Genomic DNA, 18435 nt, shown 5'->3' on the forward strand with positions numbered 1-18435 from the left:
TAATAATAATAATCTCCAGTTATATTTCTTCTAAATACATGAAGTGGAACCAACGTGCTGTATATCTCTAATTAAGAAAATGAAAGCGCTTTCCTGAGTTTGTTTTGCTGTGGTTCCTTGGGTGCAAGATTCTTTTTTTCTTTTTCTTTACAGATTTCCCGATCATCACTATCTATTTTATTTTCACAGATTTTGTTCCTTCATTTCCTGATTAGAGTAATTCACACTCGGGGGAAAATGAGAGAGAGCTATCCAAACAAATGTAAATTGACTAATTTTAGGCAATTATCCTGTCAAATGATTACGTTTGCTCACATTATGAAAGGAAATTGAACAGCGTAAACAGTGGTTCATTACGGCTGTGTGTAGGAATGTGTGTGTAGGTTGAACTGCATACACATAAATAACTCTAATTTCTTATTAATGTTCTATAGCGTGTTTCAGTGCACAGTGTTGTTTGTTAGTATCAGTAGTCTCTGGGTTACCTATGGTTTTGATTCTTCAATATGCATTGCTAGAGTGGCCAGATGATTGATTGATTGATTGATTGAGCTGGCTTGACCTGGTAGCAGTGCTGAGCTGGAGGGGCCAAAACAAGTGAAGCTTAATGCACACAAGGTAGCGGTCTTTCTTGCGAAGAACAGGAATTTGGTTTTTTTTTGGATGTGGCAATACTCCCCTTGAAGAAACAATATTATTATCTATTTATTAAATTTCTATACTACCCTTCATTTGAGGATCACGGAGCACAAAAAAGCACAAAAAATACATAACATAGTAACAAACAAAAACCAGTAAGCCCACACCCAGTTTAAAAGGCCATAATTAGGCAAAGGCCTGGGAGAAGTCAAATGTTTTTGCCTGGTGCCTCAAGACATGTAACCAAGGTACCAGGCGAGCCTCCCTGGGGAGAGCATTCCGTAAGCAGGAAGCTGCTGCAGAAAATGCCCATTGCCATTGCTTACTTCCAGACCCCTTGTGGAAGTAAGCACATGAAAAATGACCTCAGTAAAATCATTGAGTTATTTAAAAAAACCCTAAAATGACCAAGGCGTCGCAGTTTCTCTCTCACACAGACACACAATGATTTTAGTTGTTGCTGTCTTGTAAAAAGGAAGGAAAATTTATGAATTTTTATTGAGTGACAATTGCAAACAGGGCCCATTATCCTTTTTTTGTCTGCTTCATAGTGACATTTCAGTGGAATTTCATGTTGTCTTAACAAGCCAAAGGATATTAAAGAAATATCTGGGGGGGGGGATTTAGGGGGATGATTTGCCTTTTCCCGCATGTAAAATGATTGTGTGAACGCTGCCTGAATTTAGATGGTGACTTTTTATTAAATATTTTGAACTGTTGTCACTTGATTGACTGCATTGATTTCCAAGCAAAAGATGGAAAGGACTGAAAATAAATATTCTTCAAACCCATTTCCAGTATTTTATACAGCAGCAGACACATCCTTTGGAACTGAGCAAATCAAGTGCCTAAATACAATTGACAAGGAATAATAATATTTTATTGACTGGGCAATTGGTCATTAATTATTACAGGGTGATTTAGGAGGCAGATCTGGAGGATTAGAGGATGCCACTTCATATATAAACAAATGGCAATGATTTGAAAGTTAATTAAATTCAGATTTTTTTTCTCCCCAAATGTAAAGTTCCTTAACCTGTGGGTTCAAAAATTACCTACTGTAACATATCAGGAAGATCAAGAAACAACGCTCTCTTTAATCTCAGTTTATCAATTACTGAAATGTTTGATCATGCAGAAGCTATGAGACACTTCTGTTACATATCTCCCTCTTTTTTTCTGCAGAAGAGTTCTCATAGCCATCTAGTTTCCCCAGCTTGTCAGCCTTTTCCTTGCTTCTGTTTCCAGCTTTCCCAGTAACCAGAACTGGTGTGACCATCAGCCAATCAGGAGAGAGTGGAGTTTAAGTGAGCTGCTGACAATTTAATAGTCAGATACTTCCTCTCTGGGTGGGCAGATGAGGTCTCTGTCTATCTGAGTGGCACTCAGATAGAATACAGTACTCTGTCAGTGGAGACAGATAGTGAACTGGCTCTCAGAGATAGGGATTGTCTGTGGGCAGACAAAGTTGGACTCTTGAGTGGGGTTAGCTAGGCAATGCAAGCAGGTTTTGATTCCCTGAGGGAAAGTCAAATCCTTGGAAGGACTGAGTGGGTGTTGCTGTTTTGCCATTTTAGATGGGAAATGCTGAGCGCCATTTTAGATGGGAAAAGTCTACCTGAGACTTGGTTGGAAAATAGTGCTGATTAAAAGTTTATCTGTTAAGAGTTTACGGTAAACTAAGTTTTGTGCCTCACTTGCAAAACCATCGAGCATTAAACCCTTATAGAGTGTAATTAAATAAAAATACAGTTTTGTCTTCCTCCTTGGAACCTTTGGGTAGGGATTAAGTGGATGATATTGGCAGCCTTCACATAAATATACTGTAATACTTTGCTACCACAAATAGTTAATTATAGACTTTCCCTGTGTGAATACAGAAAGAGTCTTCTCTGTTAACATACCCATAGTGTTGGCCATGTTTCCCAGTAGCCATCTTCAATGAGGGTATAAGACACAACATCTCCCAAAAAAGAATAAAATGGGGCACGGGTTTGCAGAAAAATTGTATGTGCTCATTTGCAAAGCTATATGAAAATTAGCTTACAATTACTATAATTTAGATAGAAATGCAATATATCTCATAATAGCAGGCTTAGCAGGTAAGCTGTGCTCCAGCTCACTGGGTTGTCTAGGTAATAATTGTTGATTGACAACTTCAAGGCCCCTGCCCTTGGGATTATTTATCTTTAAATCAGACTCGGACTAAACAGTCCTTCAATGGATTAATCCCGTTTATGATTGGTACAGCCCAGGAGCACGTCTACTCACAGTTTTCAGCACGGGATGACTGTATATTTTGAGCTGCACTGAATCTGTAAAAAGGCCGTGTTTGTTACTCAAATCCCAACTGCTTGCATGTAGAAAGATTCTATTGAATTCTGCTATTAACATGTTGCACACCATCTATTTTGAAAGTTCGGAAGTTGTACCTTCCACTGAAGCATGTGCTGCTATACTTCATTCATTCAGGCAGCATAATGTGAAACACCAGTTCTTTCTGCTTGTTGCACACGGAGGTCTAGATTGCATTAAGTTTGGTGGCAGACAGTGATTTGTGAATCCTTCTGATGGGAGTATGGTGAATTGTATAGCATATAAGAAATTGTCTAAGGCACTTAGGGCTTGTAGGCAATTAAGTCCTACTCAGAGTTAAACCACTGAAATTAGTAACATTTGTTAATTTCAATGGATCTTCTCTGACCATGGCTGGTACTTGATTCAACCCACAATTTTTGTTTTCATGCATGTATTATGTTGTCTCTGTGCATATCTTCATTATCTGAGTTGCTCTCACCTCTGTATTGTCATAATTATTGAAAATTGATTTTAAAACCCCCATTAAACTGTAAATGGTTTTTTCTTCTTCTCTTCCCTCCTCCCCAATGAATTTCAACCAGATTCCTGCTGGGGGGGGGAAGTGCCTTTTGGGTACCTTATACTTTCCTACTTCAAACTGAGCTATAATTCATTCAGCAAAATAGTATACTGAGAATGATGACCATAAGATATAAAAGTAGGGCAGGCAATACAAGCTTTGTTGCTATGGCAATGATTTAATATCTGGTTTATATAACATTGAGGGTGACTTAATGCAAGGGCCTTTTAAAAACTGCATTAAGAAATACAACCCAGCTTGAGTTCTTAAATGTTGCATATTACTTTTCTTATGGTGATCTGAGTTGTAGTTCAGAGTATCTCCAACTTGCTAATCTTCCTTTTGTAGCCTGAATTAATGTTAAGACTTAAAAAACCCCTCAGTAAATGTAAATTATTATAACTGCAATGCTCTTTCATTTCTTGTGAGTGCCAGTTTACGTGTGAGAGTGAGAGTCATTTTCATTCTCAGAGAATTTACTTCCAAACCCCTATATAACTCTTCACCATAGAAACTATACAGATTTGGCTTTCAAAAATCCTGTGTATTTTAAGGAACTAGCTACATCACTTACACAAACTGGCTAAATAGTCACTATTTCCCCCCAGGGAGTCTTGGACCAGTAGTTATACAATGACACAACACTATAGTTGCAGGATAGGGGGAGGAGTGGCTCTGATCCCTGGGGAAACCCAACCAGATGGGCAGGGTATAAATAATAATGAATAATTTAAATTCTTAAATTTTGGTAATTTTTATGCACCTTTTGTTTCCTTTTTTTACCTCCAACTTTATCTCGTTTAATTGAAATACTTTCAATGCAAAAAATATAAAAAGACAGCCTAGAGTGCCCTGTATCGTGAATATGTTGAATGAGCAACTCAATAACCACTCTAACCACATCCCAAGCCCTGCCTAAATACTTGATCCCCCCCCCCTCAGTCTCAGGAGTGAAGGTAGCAGCAAGCCCAGTGGGAAGCCTAGAGTTGCCACAACACCACAGCAGCAGGTAATACCAGGGAGAAGATCCAACTGCAAACAATGACCCACAACCAGAAAATAAAAGATACTAGCAGTGAGGGTATATGTCTCTCAGTCTCCTCTGAACTATTACTATTGAGCTATGTAATGTCTAGCTCACTTAGTCAGCTCCCAAACTCCCCAATTTACCTGCTGCTCATCTCCATGCTTTATTTGTATTCTGGAAAATAAATAAGGAATGGAGAAGGTGATCAAAACCTGCTTTATATAAACCTGAAAAATGGTCATAAAACCCACCCAGTTGGTGCAAACTATTAAAATTCTCAGAATTCTTAAGAGATAGGAAAATATCTAGTATAGTTCTATTCATCTATGACCTTTTCGGCAACTATCCATGCCCTTTTTGGAAGGCCTTCTCTACACAACTGCAAAGGGAGGGCTAAATCTTGTCATTTGTGAGAATGCTTTGACAGATATTTTGACCTTTCAATTTACTTGTTGCACAGAGCATGATTTGCAATTGACTCGAGATTTGGCATTTCGCCACAAAGTACCCATAATGAGCTTATCCTAAAGGGATTATACAGGCTGAAGAACTAAGATATCAAATGTATTTTGATACATACATATCAGTGTTTATAATTAATAGAAAATAAATTATAAGAGAAAGAAGCAGTGTCTAATGGAGACCTTATTGAAAACCCTATGTTTAATAGAGTGTGTTGTATAAAAGCAGTTGTAATTTAACTTCTTGTTGACTATGACTCACCACACATGAAATCGGGGGAACCCAATTTGCTTTTTTTTCCTTGTGGCAAAATGGGTGGATTACTCACTGTGGTAATCTATGAGAAATGAACAGCTGTTCATAAGTGCTTTTGCTAAGATGTTTGCATGGCTTCTGAGAACTCCTGCATTTCTTTAATGTGTGACATGAAAAGCAGCCATCTGAAGCTGAATATACTAAATAACGTTAGAACAGAATTGAAGGATCGTACCCTTTTAGTCCAATATCCTGTTTGTAACAGTAACTTCAAAGGAATTGTATATCACAGCTAGCAGCATTCTAAAGCTTGGAACATGAACATGTCCTGCAGTCTTGAATGATGAAATACTAGCATAGTCAAAAATAGTAGATCAGCCTTCTAATTATAACACTTTTACTGGAAGTAACTTCTGTTGATTTCAAATAAAACTACCTTATCATGGAACCTGGCAATCAGCAGAACAAGACACTAAAATATATAACTGTCTTTAAACATTTTAGTTTTTAACGGTGTAGTGGCAAGGAATTATCTATTGCTATGGGACAGAGTGAAATATATTACATTTCTGTACTCCCAAGTCTAAGTTAGAACAGTGAACCCAGACTTGTGGTTTCTCTCACATGGCCAAGACATGCCATGAGTTTGGATTTGGATTACTGCTAAACCCAAGCCATGGCTTAATTCTGGGTGGTGTGACAGCAGCACAATCACATGAGGCACAAATCACCCATGATATTCAGTCAATGTGCTTGCATGCTTGCACATGAATGCTTAGCCATGGGTTGGGTTAGATATGTTACATGCAAACTGGGCCAGAATTGTGAAGCTTGCAACTACTTGCATGCTTTACTTATCATCATCAGTGTCAATGTTGGGGAAATCTTGAGCTGAACGTCTAGCAACTCTTGGAATATGGCATCTCCATTAGCCCAGTTGTGCTCATGATCCCCATTCTCATTGACCTCTAACCCATGCCCAGGTGAGGTTGGGATGTATTTGTATGCAAGATGTACTTCTGTACTGTACACATTTTGGTAGATTTTAGTAAAATATACACTTTTGGTGCTGATCAACAAGTTATTGAAATAATCAGATTCCATTATAATGGGAAAGTGGTAGGCCAGATCATCTGTCGAGTTTCATCCTGGCCAAGGCATAATAATATTGATAACATCTGTGAATGAAGCCCTAATATGCTGAGACTTTGGAACCAGTTTTGTCACTGTTTCCATTGTCAAGAGGAAGAGATATTTTACCAGCAGAGAACATGCTTCACATGCAGAAATTGCCAAATGGCCACCTCAAATATATCCCCATTTTTGCAGAACATAAATGGATATTTGGTCCAGCCCTACCTTTGTCTGTTCATTTGTCATATTAACAGTAATTGTTGGTGCAAGGATACAGTGTCTGTGGTTCTACTAAACCACTAATTTTGTAGCAGAAGGAAGGTTTCTTTATGGAAAATTGTGTAAAAAGTAGATGGTTATCTGTAAGTAGACAACTGTAGTGGTACATGCTGAACTACAAAGGACACAATTCTTGAACATAAGTCAGTTACATGTCAAGTTAAGCACTGGGACAGAGGTCAGTACTGAACACTGATAATAAAAATCAGGCCGAAATGCTGAATTAAAAACATCAACTATTCATTAGTTTTCAGGAATCCACAGAGGGTAAATATTCTGAATTACAAAACATACAATCAATAATGTCTGTTTCATTTATACTTAGAAAACCAGCAAATGAGAAGATTGCAAAGATAGTGGTGACATTTCTTAAAATAGGCATAGACTTGTTGTCAGTATATTATTGCTTTGGGCAAATCCTGAAGTGGGTATTCGTCCTCCACTCCATCTCTGCACAAGTATTAATTATTGAAGCATTCTGCTTAGGTTAGCCTTTAGCTTGTGCAGGTTATATGATTAAGAGGATACTTTGTTCTTCGCTATGTTAGATGGGAGACATAGGAATTAGTCAAACAACAGCTTTCATGGAGTCCTGCCACACTAATTGAACTGCTCAGTGAAATTAGTGTTCAGAACTAAAGATCTCTGAACCGATGTATCAGCCTTTGAAGAGATCTGGAACACCTTTACTGCTGCTGTTGGCATCTCTGCTTGTAAACAATTCTAAATATATTTGGATTCATTGTGGAAAAGATCCCAGTATCAATGCATTATAACATATACCTCTTTTGTAAGATAAATATGAATACCTATTTAGACTATAAAAAAAAATCTCATGACCATTTCTCAAGGATAGCAATACCTTCCAGACAGTTTAGTCTTCCTTTTTGATATCAGATATTATTTGATTATATTTTACCATGTTTTAGTTTAAGGCATTGTAAGCCATCTTGAGTATATTTATTTTCTTTTGTTAATAAATTTCTATGTTACCCTTCATCTGAAGAGCACAATATAAAAACACAATAATACATAACGCAATCATAAGCAAAAAATAGTAACTCCGTCACAGTTTAAAAGGCCATAGATTGTTTCATTAGCCAAAGGTCTGAGAGAAGAATGTTTTTGTCTAGCTGATGCAGTTCATCTGGGAGTGATGTGGCAGATGTTCCTTGGAGCTATTGAGTCAGAGCTTCAGTCCAGCGAGGAGCCACGTACCCTCAAGTGCTCCACTGCAAAGGTGGATTTAGGGGAGCACAACTGGTCCGGTTGCACTGGGCACTGAGCTTTGGGGGCGCTGCAGGGGACGCCACAACTGTGATTTAGAACGGAGCATGAGAAGCAGTGGGGAGGCAAATTTTGGCATTGCACAGGGCGCCACTGAAACTTGAGACCCCAAGGACCCACTGAGAAGCAGTCAACTGGCTCTTCCTCTGATGTTCCTGGAGGACCTTTCTACCTGTATACATTTTGCCTCCACATTCAAGGTACACATTTTAATATAATTAGAAACAATAAATTCCTTCCTTCAAGGAGTTTGCATCAGAGGTTGCATCTGAAATTTGGCAAAGCAGAGTGTACTGAATGTGTTAATATTGCATGCAGTGAAAAACTTGTTGCATTTCTTTGTAAGGTGAGGACCTACTTTATGCTCAGAACAATCTGTTTGTACCAAAACTCCATCAGAAAGGGTATACAATTATTTTCATACAGAAGATCCTCATTTGCCGAATGATTATGCTCTAGGAAAAATACAGCATGGTGTATGACTGTATAGAATTCTGTATAGAAAATGTGTAATATTAGAAAGGAAGCCTATTTTATTAGATGAATGGTACAATTCCTTCCTTTTTTGTTGAAAATAATGAGAAAAATGACTTGCATTTGTCCTGCCAAAGTAATATCCAAAACATATATTATTATGCTGATATACTGTCAAGTATAGCAGGCATAGCTGTTAGACTGAAATCAAATGGTCAGTTGAACTTGATTTAGGTTATCATAAATATCCTTTGTAGATATTGTCAGTGAATATTTAACTAGTTTTGAAATCATAAGGCTCATATCTCAATGAATGTAAATTGCAGTGTAGTGATGCCTTTTCTTCAGTTAGAAGCTTTGACATTCACTAAGACTAAGGAGCTAGTGTTGTCTGTGACTTTGAGCTTCAGCTTGTCTTTTACAAAGACAGTTTTGTTTTTATTATCTCTAAAAGTGTCAAAATAGTAAGAGGATTAGGTTTTGGCATTTTTCTCCCTCCAGTATGCTTTCTATGATTTTATGGGGATTAGATGCTCATTTTGCCATGCAAAAGAATTCATTTAGATTGTTACATCCAGTGAGACCCTTTTTAAAAAGATATTCTATGGCTGGGATAATGCCTGCAACCTTTGCGTTAGGGCTGGGGGATTTTTTTCCCACCCATGGGCAACCTTATAGGAGCTGGATGCCAGTGATAGGTGGAGCCAGGGGGCAAAAAGTGGGTAGTGCAATAGATGTGTCTTAACTTCATATGTCAGGCTATATTCCAGCCACACAAAAAATCAAAGGGCTCTGCACACACCCAAACACCAAACACTTTGTAGCTCAAGGGCATCTTTCAGTCAGACAAAAGTACCGGTACTTGAGGTGGGCACAAAGCAGGGACAATGTGGGGTGTGTTCTGGGGAGAGTCCTGAGGCTGGGTAGAGAGGCCTGGAGCATTTTGCTCTCATCACTGATTGAAGACATATCGGACAGGGTTCAGTATTCCTTGCCCTAATGATCCCATTGGTCTCTAAGGAGATTAATACCCAAATATATAAAAATAGCCTTTAGAGATAGTACTTCCTTGGACACTCTCACAAGAGTGAATGCACAATTCTGAAATGATATTCCAAGTCAAGGATGCCTATGTAATTGTTACACTTGTATGGATCATATATTCTGTGTAGAAGCAAAACTTTGTCCATTTGGTACTCCCTGTCCCTTTTGACAAATATTAGTATGGCTGACAGATTGGTAAATGCCACGCTTTATTGGCTTCTCCTGTTAAAAATTCAATTTTCTTACACTCCCTTGAACAATGCAATGGCTGTCCATGCAGAAATCCCTGAATACCAGGTGTAACATCTTGTTAGTGCCAACATCATTCTTAGATAACAGTGTTGCCACAGCTCCATCTACTTAGGCTTCTAAAGTTGTCATATTGTACCTATAGCCCTTATCACACATCACTTCTGTTTTCAGGTAACTTGCTAAACAGAAAAAAGAAAACCTATTTCTTTATGTCAAGGTACCATGTATCTTTCTCGGAAAGCAACCTGTATTACATACTATTGCTTCCTGATGGTCTTCAAAATGATTGTCAGTTGTATCCAGTTTGCTGACTGAAGACTCTTTGATTCAGTGGAAGCTCCAATCAATATAATGGGCAAGGATGCAAGTTTCACTCCCCTCTCCCCACTGTTTTAAAAGCATATCCCAAACTAGGGGTGATGGAGCTGAAGGGAGGGTGTAAATAGGGGGGGGGGGGATGTTTAGTTTTCCTGTTCCACTAACAAATGCTCCTGCAGATACCAAGAGCCTTCTGTTATCAAAGGGGCATGATTGAATACAGCCTCCTAGGTTCAAATGTCAGAGTCTTGAAGTAATCTTGTGTCCAACAGATCCATAAATATCAAAAAGAAATTGACTGTCAAATAATGCAACTATTCTTCTGAAGACTTTTTTTTTGTTCTTATGTTGAGAGTCAGGAACCTGGGGGTGATTGAGGTCTCTCTATCTGACCCTCACCCCCACTCGCCGCCCATCATCTGCTTCATATTCCTCAAGTGCTTTTGCTTAGCTGACATGAAGTGTGAAGTATCTTCATTGCCTGGTGAGGAGGATGGAAAGTGTGTGTGTGTAGAAACTCCTGGCTTTAGTGTGGCTTGAATGTAGCCTGCTATTCAAAGAGTGTTATCGCATCCATTGCTCTGCCCAATTTTGCCTTCCCTCCACCCACTTTCACCTCTAGCTCCGCCCACCACTGTTGTGCAGTTCCCAGTTGATTCTCCTGAGGGAATGTGGCTCTTAGGCTGGCAAAGGTGTTCCATCCCTGCCTTACACAGTAACCCGTGAAGAGTCATGAGTGTGCTACAGCCAACATGAAATTGTGGGATCCCATGCATAATAAATTATGTTGCCATACTTCTGAGTTGCTGCAGAAATTTTGCCTGCTAAATGCAGGATGGTATCAGAATTCATTTCATCATTCACACTTCAGGCAACCTAACGTAATGTGATTTGATAGCTCCAAATCATGTGACTGGCTGATTTATTTATTTTTGGCATTTTTATTATATATAGTTTTTCCTTTTCGGTCATTTCATGTACCATCCTGCTCCCATTTTGTTACATGATAGTTTAAAAACGATGTTGTGATTGGAAAGTACATGCTGTGGCTCATAAGTCACAGAAGCATGGGCGGAAATAGAGAGTTGTTCCCATGCTTATTCTAGTACTTTGTTCATTCGATATACACATCTGTAAAGACTGCTGGCTTAAGGAAAAAGTGAGGGATAAGCACGGCAGCACGATTACTACTAAATGGCTTTTGTAAAACATTTGTTCCCCTTATCAGCAGATCGCAGAAGTGCAAACTAAAATCTAGGCTTTTAAAATAAGGAATATTGAAGTTCCTTGATAAAATCAGTACTGATGGAGAAATATCCCTCGAAAAACAGCCTTTCTACCCATCAATATGCAACTGTAGGGGAGCTTTTATATTTTCTAGGTTACATCTTAGTGCATGTGAGCCACATTGACCCAACAGAGATGGTGATTTCCAGAATCCTTTGCAATGCACAGGAGATGCTTTGTAGCAGAGGAATTATTGTTAAAGTTAAAGTTAAAAGTGCTTCATGGGGAAGGAAGTTTGAAAACCAGTGGGCCAGCCAGGGAGGAACTTCTATATTTCAGTTTGGCATTGCTGTGATGGTTCTCCTCTACCTTTTCCCTCCACACCCATTTCCTTGTATGTTATGCCTTTTTAGTTTTTAAACCAAAGGGCACGGTTTATCTCTCATTTTTAAAAATTGATGTGAGTTGCTTTGGGAAACAATATTTGAGAAGTAGGGTAGAAATAAAATTAATTCTAGGTGCTAGAATTATTTTGGTTTTGCAGACATTTAAAACTTCAATACATGTAAGAAAAAAGACTATTTCAGAGGGGGTGTTCTGTACCCTGCTCCTAAATAATGCATCATGACAGAGTAGATTTGTCTTGCTATGCTGTATAATCCTAAACCTGTAAGATCTCCACCATCCCCAGCAGGAAAAACCTTACATCACAGGAGGCATAACACTTACTGTTTTTATATTGATTTATTACTATTTTAAACGTTGTTGTAAGCCCCTCTGAGCAATGCAAATGCACTGGAAGGACCGTATTTAAATCTCTCAGGTTGGCTGATAATAGATATAGAATTCCCCCCCTTAAAGAATCTCCTCTGCTTGTTTTCTATATGCATAGAAATTCCACAGAATTTTATGTATGGGCCATGCTGTCGAATCATTTACTGAAATGCTGTTAAGTCCTTAGTCATCAGTTTGGTGATGCCAAGGAACTCAAGCATATTTTTGCTGATAATTCAAGTATGAAATTCTGCATTTATACATTCTTGTAAATATGTATTTTTCATCGAGCTCTTTTTAAAAAAATTACGCTGTCTCAGTAGTATAAGGTATAAATATATAAATGCTGTCACTTTCCAGGTATTTAGAAGCATTCATGGGTTATGTGTACTGTTGGCAATCCTTGTTAAAAGTGTCTTGTTTACTATACTAGTAATTTTGTCACTCTGGGACATCATTTATTTTGGACTTGTGCTCTGTCAACATTTCTAATTGCCTAATTATCTGCTCTGTTGCTGAAATAATGCTTTAGAAATGAATGCTCCCCCCCCCCAATTTTCCCTACTTACATGTGAACTTAATTTGCTCCTTACCTTATATTTGCAACGTTGAGATTTTTTAGTTCATTGAGATAAAGTTCATCAGATATATCAAAGATCGAGGAAATGATTTAATCAAGTCCAGCGGCAGCCCTCACAGAAATCTTTTCCCTGTGGGCATACCCTTTGGTAGCTCCATCTTTATCCATTATTAACAGTTTGAAATATCATTCCATTTTCTGCCTGCACTAATTTGCTGAGTTAGCTTCTGTTAATTATGACTTTAATCTGTGATTCAGAGCACGACAGGGGGCAAAATTAACCAATTTCCACAGCAATTTTTTACTGTGCTGCTTCATTCTCTCTCTTTTTCAAGTGACAGTGTGGAACAGAGCTGGTGTGAATACGTTGCCTACAAAGAGATCTGGGCATTACCACTTGGTTGCCTTTGCCTTTTCACTAACCATATTGCAGACTTGCACAACATTGCTGAGATTCTTTCCTAACAGAATTTTATTCACTACTGGAAAATACCTTATCTTAGATAGTATGCTCATGGATAGGAATTTGAAAGTTCTCAGAAGGATGGGTCTGTGGTTTACTGTTATATGAAATGTCTATTGCTTATGTTACTGTATTCTTGTGAAAATCTATAACATATATATAATATATATGCAGGCAAGGTAAATATAAGGAAGGACTTCCTATTTAAAAACAAACCACCAAGAATGCTGATTTGCGGCACTTTGTAGCCAGCTTCCCATGCTTCAGTTAAAGCCCAGGGAAAGACATGAGTTAATTCTATCCATGGGGCATTTTCATATCAGGAAAAGTCGGCAGCAGAGCGCTAGAGAAATGTTTAATGGAAAGAAAAACACATATATTGCAGTGATAAGTGCAACCTCCCACTTCCCAAAATTCTAAAGAAATTTTAAAGTACCCTATGAATGAGCAGAAAGATGGAAGCCTCTTTTTTTGGTGAAAGAAAACTTTTAAGAAATTAGAAGACAAATTTTGGCGCAACACTGATTTTCTATTTTGTATTCTTACTCACATCCTTATTGCCAGGAAAACTCAGAATAACCTAAACAAAAAAAAAAAAATCTTTCCAGTAGCACCTTAAAGACCAACTAAGTTAGTTCTTTAAGTTAATTTTTTTTTTGACTATGGCAGACCAACACGGCTACCTATCTGTAACTCAGAATAACCTAATATCATTAAAATTGTGGTGCCGATTAATATTACAGTCCTTTATCTCCTTTTGCTAGACAAAGAAGTTCCTCATGGGTATATGCATGTACACAGTTTGAAAAGATACACAGAATTTCTGATCTGCCTCCTAAAATGGTGTCATTTTTTTCTGTTAGTATGTTCTAAACACTTTGATGCTTCTAGCTAAATATAAAATTGGCATTTAACCTTTTATTTGGAAAAGAACTATTGAACCTGTGTTAATCTGTATGGATGTTTAAAAGCTATAACTTACTTTGCTGTTGTAAGTGGTTACGAGCTTCTAGATGTGATTTTATCTATAACCTTATGGCCTTTCTCACTTTATATTACAGCGTTCCTACATTCCAGAGCCTTCCTGAAGAGATACTCAGTAAGCTTGCTGATGTCCTGGAAGAGGTATTTAACTTTTAATGTTTTGTGTTCGTGTGAGGAGTATAGTAGGGAGTCTTTTGTTTACAAAAGTATGTAGTTCACCTATGCCAGCCACTTCTGGGGCACTTCTGCTGAAGTAAAGTATCTTCTCTTGGATAATGGTGTTTATGGTGCAACTGATGTCCTTTGGGAAAAAAATAAGGTGAAAAGATCAAGTGGCAAATAGTCTACTTCAGCAGAGATTCTGTTTCTAGGGAATTACAAAATTGAAATTTTCCTGAAGACTTGTCCACACAGCACTTGTAGACTTAACACTGTGAGTGAACAATGAGATCACACCTTCAAAGTTGGAAAAAACAACAACTTTAAAAGTGTATTTAGCATACTCATACTCGTTGTATTGGATGTGAATTAGCACGGCACCAGATGCTAACCTCAGTCCTCAATTTGGGTTTGGCATTCATTTAATAGTGGTGCTTAGTGCTGTTATGGGGGTTGTGGTTGGAATTGTGAATTCAGAAATGATCCCCAGCTCTTTACAACCTGAAGCCTAACAGCCACCCCACCACAATCAGCTCAGGATCTCCTAAACGTAGCCTCCAGTGGGAATGGAGAATGGCCTTAGATGGTAGGGGATGCCTTAGTCATATGGCAGCCATGGTTGCCAAGGAAGCTAGAAGCATCCATTTCTGCTAGGGAGTTTAGAGACCTCAGGAAGAGGCCTCTGCCATCGTCAGCCTGCACTGTTAGGTAACCTTTCCACACCTTACAAGGGAAGTTTAAGAAAATTTGGAGAGCAGAAATTGTGGAGGATTGGTAACAACTCACTTGGGCTCAGTCTTTCCAAGCTCTCTCAGAGAAAAAAAAAGTGTAAAATATCTAGTCAATTAAGATTTCAGCTCAAGGGAAATCACATGTCCAGTTGTTAACCACAGCTTGAGTTCAGCATGTACAGCTGACATAGTGCTCCTGGATGTCAGACTGGCTGAAAACCGTATGTGATAAAAGACCTGAAGGAATGTTAAAGCAGGGTCTCAGGTACCTCTCTACCAGACTTCTTTGTCTTTTCTGACTGGTCTGGCACTACAGAAGTTTTGACCAGTTTATGCTACTTGGTCTAACAAATGTTTCCAGCCAGTTATTCCATTGAAATTAAGCTCACTAGGTTTAAAATACATTGCCTTTCGTCAGTTGCACTGCTAGCATGAATATTTTTAAAATGAATACATGTTTCACTGCCTATAGGAGAGTCGGTGCCTTCTTTTTCTCCATCACTCTTGTAGCCTTATGCCTTCCATCTTCTCTGCAGTTCTGCCCCATCTCACTTTTCAATGGAATTCTGATGAGCTAGGCTTCATATAATTCCATGCAATTAAGGTATACTAATGCTAGAATTTTGATGAACCATTTTTAATGACCCTCAAGTCCTGGGGGATGTGGGAAGTCTTGTATCCGCTCATTCAAAATGTATTAAATACATGTTAATTTCACATCAAGCAACTTGTGAATGTTATTTGTAATTTGCTTCCTAATTACTACTTTTGCACCTGCAAAATTGCATACTAGCAAGTCCTGTAGGCACAATTAATGTCCATTAATATGTCATCTTATGTGCATTAATTATATGACATCTATACATGCAAAGTGTGTGCCGTTCTCCTTGCGATTATGTATTTTCACATGTTCTTGGTTTATACAAGAAAATAAGCTGTGTTTCTTGAGCAGCAACTCACTATTTAAATGTTCACAAGGATAGTTTTGACATTTTAAAAGCAGTTACCATCTGACCTTCATTAATATTTATATACTGTCTTTTTTTGCTTTTATCTAGCTGCTAGATTCTAGCACATGGACAATGAAATTGATGTGCAAGGAAAAATAGTAATTTGGGGAAAGAGCTACAAATTGTATAACATGTAAACTGTTCCTTTGAAACATAAGGTATATGGGGAAAGTGGTGAGCCTGCAGAACAAACACTATAATTAAATATTGCCAGGCCCACACCACATGTTCAGAAAAATTGATGCTGGGAGCCATAGCCCCCTTTTCAAGTACCTGTTTTCCTCTTTCTAGTGCCTGGTGTTATTACAATGAGCATTTCTTTTGCCTACTCTACATAATTGGCTGCTGTTAGTGCAGATCTTAACGATATCAGGCTGAACTAAATATTATTCAGTGAAGGAGCTCTTTGTTCTTTGTGTTGTATAGTTCCACCCTAATTTTGCATCCTAATTTTAAATACATCAGGCATCAATAATTATAAGAAGCCTGACATGAGATGTATACAAGTATCAGACTCCTCCCCTCTAGAAATGAAAACCATTCTAAAAAATCTCAATGTTGGGTTATTCCGCACCATTTCCCCCTAATTTCTGTCTTGCTCCTTGCTCTCAGTTTCCCCATTCCAGCTTGCATTAGAATATAAACAACTACGTGCGCTCAGGTATTATATGCTTGTAAATACTGCTTTCACTTTTTTAAAAAATATAGATTAAGCAGTATCAAAATGATCTAAGTAAATAAATAAATAATGTATCTATAATGGATATATCATTTTAGCGATTTCCTTTTTCTGCATACATTGCATTAGGCCATAAAAGAAACTTCAAAAATGTTCAAATCAGTTTCCACTTCCTTTGAGAATGGCATGGCCCTAGAGAAATCTCTCTCTTTACATAACCGAAGAGTTGGTCAAGTAGGTAACTTGTTGACATAGGAGCTAATGGCTGGAAGCAGAGTAGAAAAGTGCATGCAAGCCTTCTCAATAGCTTTTCCTTTTGCAAATACATCCAGTTGCACTTCCCTCCATCCCATTCCCATCCCTCTGATTGCATTTAGGATGCTAAGGGCTGGTTTTGGAGCTTCAGCCTCCATCAGACAGCAAAGCAGAGGAGTTTTAATTAGATTTTTTTTAAGGACCCCAAGCTGAATCAGGTGATCTGCAGAGCACATAAGCAGGGTCTGAACCAAATTCTGTGGTTCTGCACACTGCTAATATATGTTGTTGTTGTTGTTTAGTCGTTTAGTCGTGTCTGACTCTTCGTGACCCTATGGACCAGAGCACGCCAGGCACTTCTGTCTTCCACTGCCTCCCACAGTTTGGTCAAACGCACAATATATAGGATTGCACTATTACCAATACGTGTGCTTAGGAGCACAGCTTTTCTTTTTCAACCTTATCTAATATGGTTTATCTCGGAAGGTTTTCTGGATTTCTGTTTTGTTTTTATTTATGGGTAGCATTCCATATGCATGATAGAAATCTCTCTGCCTGTGATGTTTCATCAAAATCAAAGGTACTTAAATTATCTTTCAAAGTAACTGCATTTTATCTAGGTTGGTAGTCTTACAAGCACTGAATGAGAATAGCTGACAGGCACTGTTTGAGGCAAGGAATAATCTCTCCTTTCTTCACAGCACAATTTAATATCCTCTTTCTCCTTATGAAACTGTGAATAATCTAGCATGGCTGCAGTGCAGCTCTCTTACAAACTGTTAGCTAATACACAGTAGCAAAAAAACCTACTTGAAATTGCCCATTAGGCGATTCTTATGCGCAAATGCTGTTGTGAGGATGGTGGTAAAAAGACTGTTATGTAATGAGATCACATCTATAAACTTGGAAATTGTATGATGATTTTATTTAACATACTGTAATGGATGTGAATTATCAAAGCACCAAGTCATCAGGGCTGTGTTACCCATAGGCGCTAGGGGTGCAGGGCGCCAGGCTCTCAGGGGCGCCAGGCTGAGAGTCCGGAGCCAAGATTTGGGGTCCGGGAATTGGGAAGAGCCGACAGCCGCTGCTGAGCGGAGCAGAGCCCGTCGGAGCGCCGCATCTCTTCTGCTACGGGCGAGTGATTCACTAAGTCAGCCAGCCGGCTCCGCCCTCCTGCACACGCTGCTAACACGAGGCGCCTGGCTTTGCTTAGTTGCCACCGCCTCAGGCGGTGTTGCACTGGGCTCTGATTGCTCCTCCCCCGGCATCCGGCCCTGGCCTTGCTCTGCTGCCACTGCCTCGGGCTCCTCTGTTGTTGCTGAGACAGCCGGCCAGGCCAGCTCTGCCGTGCGCGCCTCGCTGGCCTGCCCTAAAAAAAGTCAACAACTTTGGGGAACCCCCCCAAAAAGGTCGACCACTCTGGGCAAAGGGGGGGGGGCGCCAGGCAGATCTTTGCACACTGGCGCCACATGTGCTTAAGACGGCCCTGCAAGTCATCATCCTATGGCATGCCTAATAGCA

The 18435-nt window shown here is 38.9% G+C and overlaps 1 protein-coding gene across 5 annotated transcripts in view; it reads left to right on the forward strand.

The window, feature by feature from the left end:
• PRKG1 (protein kinase cGMP-dependent 1) overlaps nt 1-18435 on the forward strand; it is a 599721-nt gene that overhangs the window by 425268 nt on the left and 156018 nt on the right. For all 5 annotated transcript variants that reach the window (XM_028729654.2, XM_028729658.2, XM_028729655.2 and 2 more), the window contains one exon: nt 14155-14218. In XM_028729654.2, the coding sequence (XP_028585487.1) occupies nt 14155-14218 (64 nt within the window). The remainder of the gene's footprint in view (nt 1-14154; nt 14219-18435) is intronic.

Source organism: Podarcis muralis, chromosome 6, assembly GCF_964188315.1.
Source record: "Podarcis muralis chromosome 6, rPodMur119.hap1.1, whole genome shotgun sequence".
Taxonomy (NCBI): Eukaryota; Metazoa; Chordata; class Lepidosauria; order Squamata; family Lacertidae; genus Podarcis; species Podarcis muralis.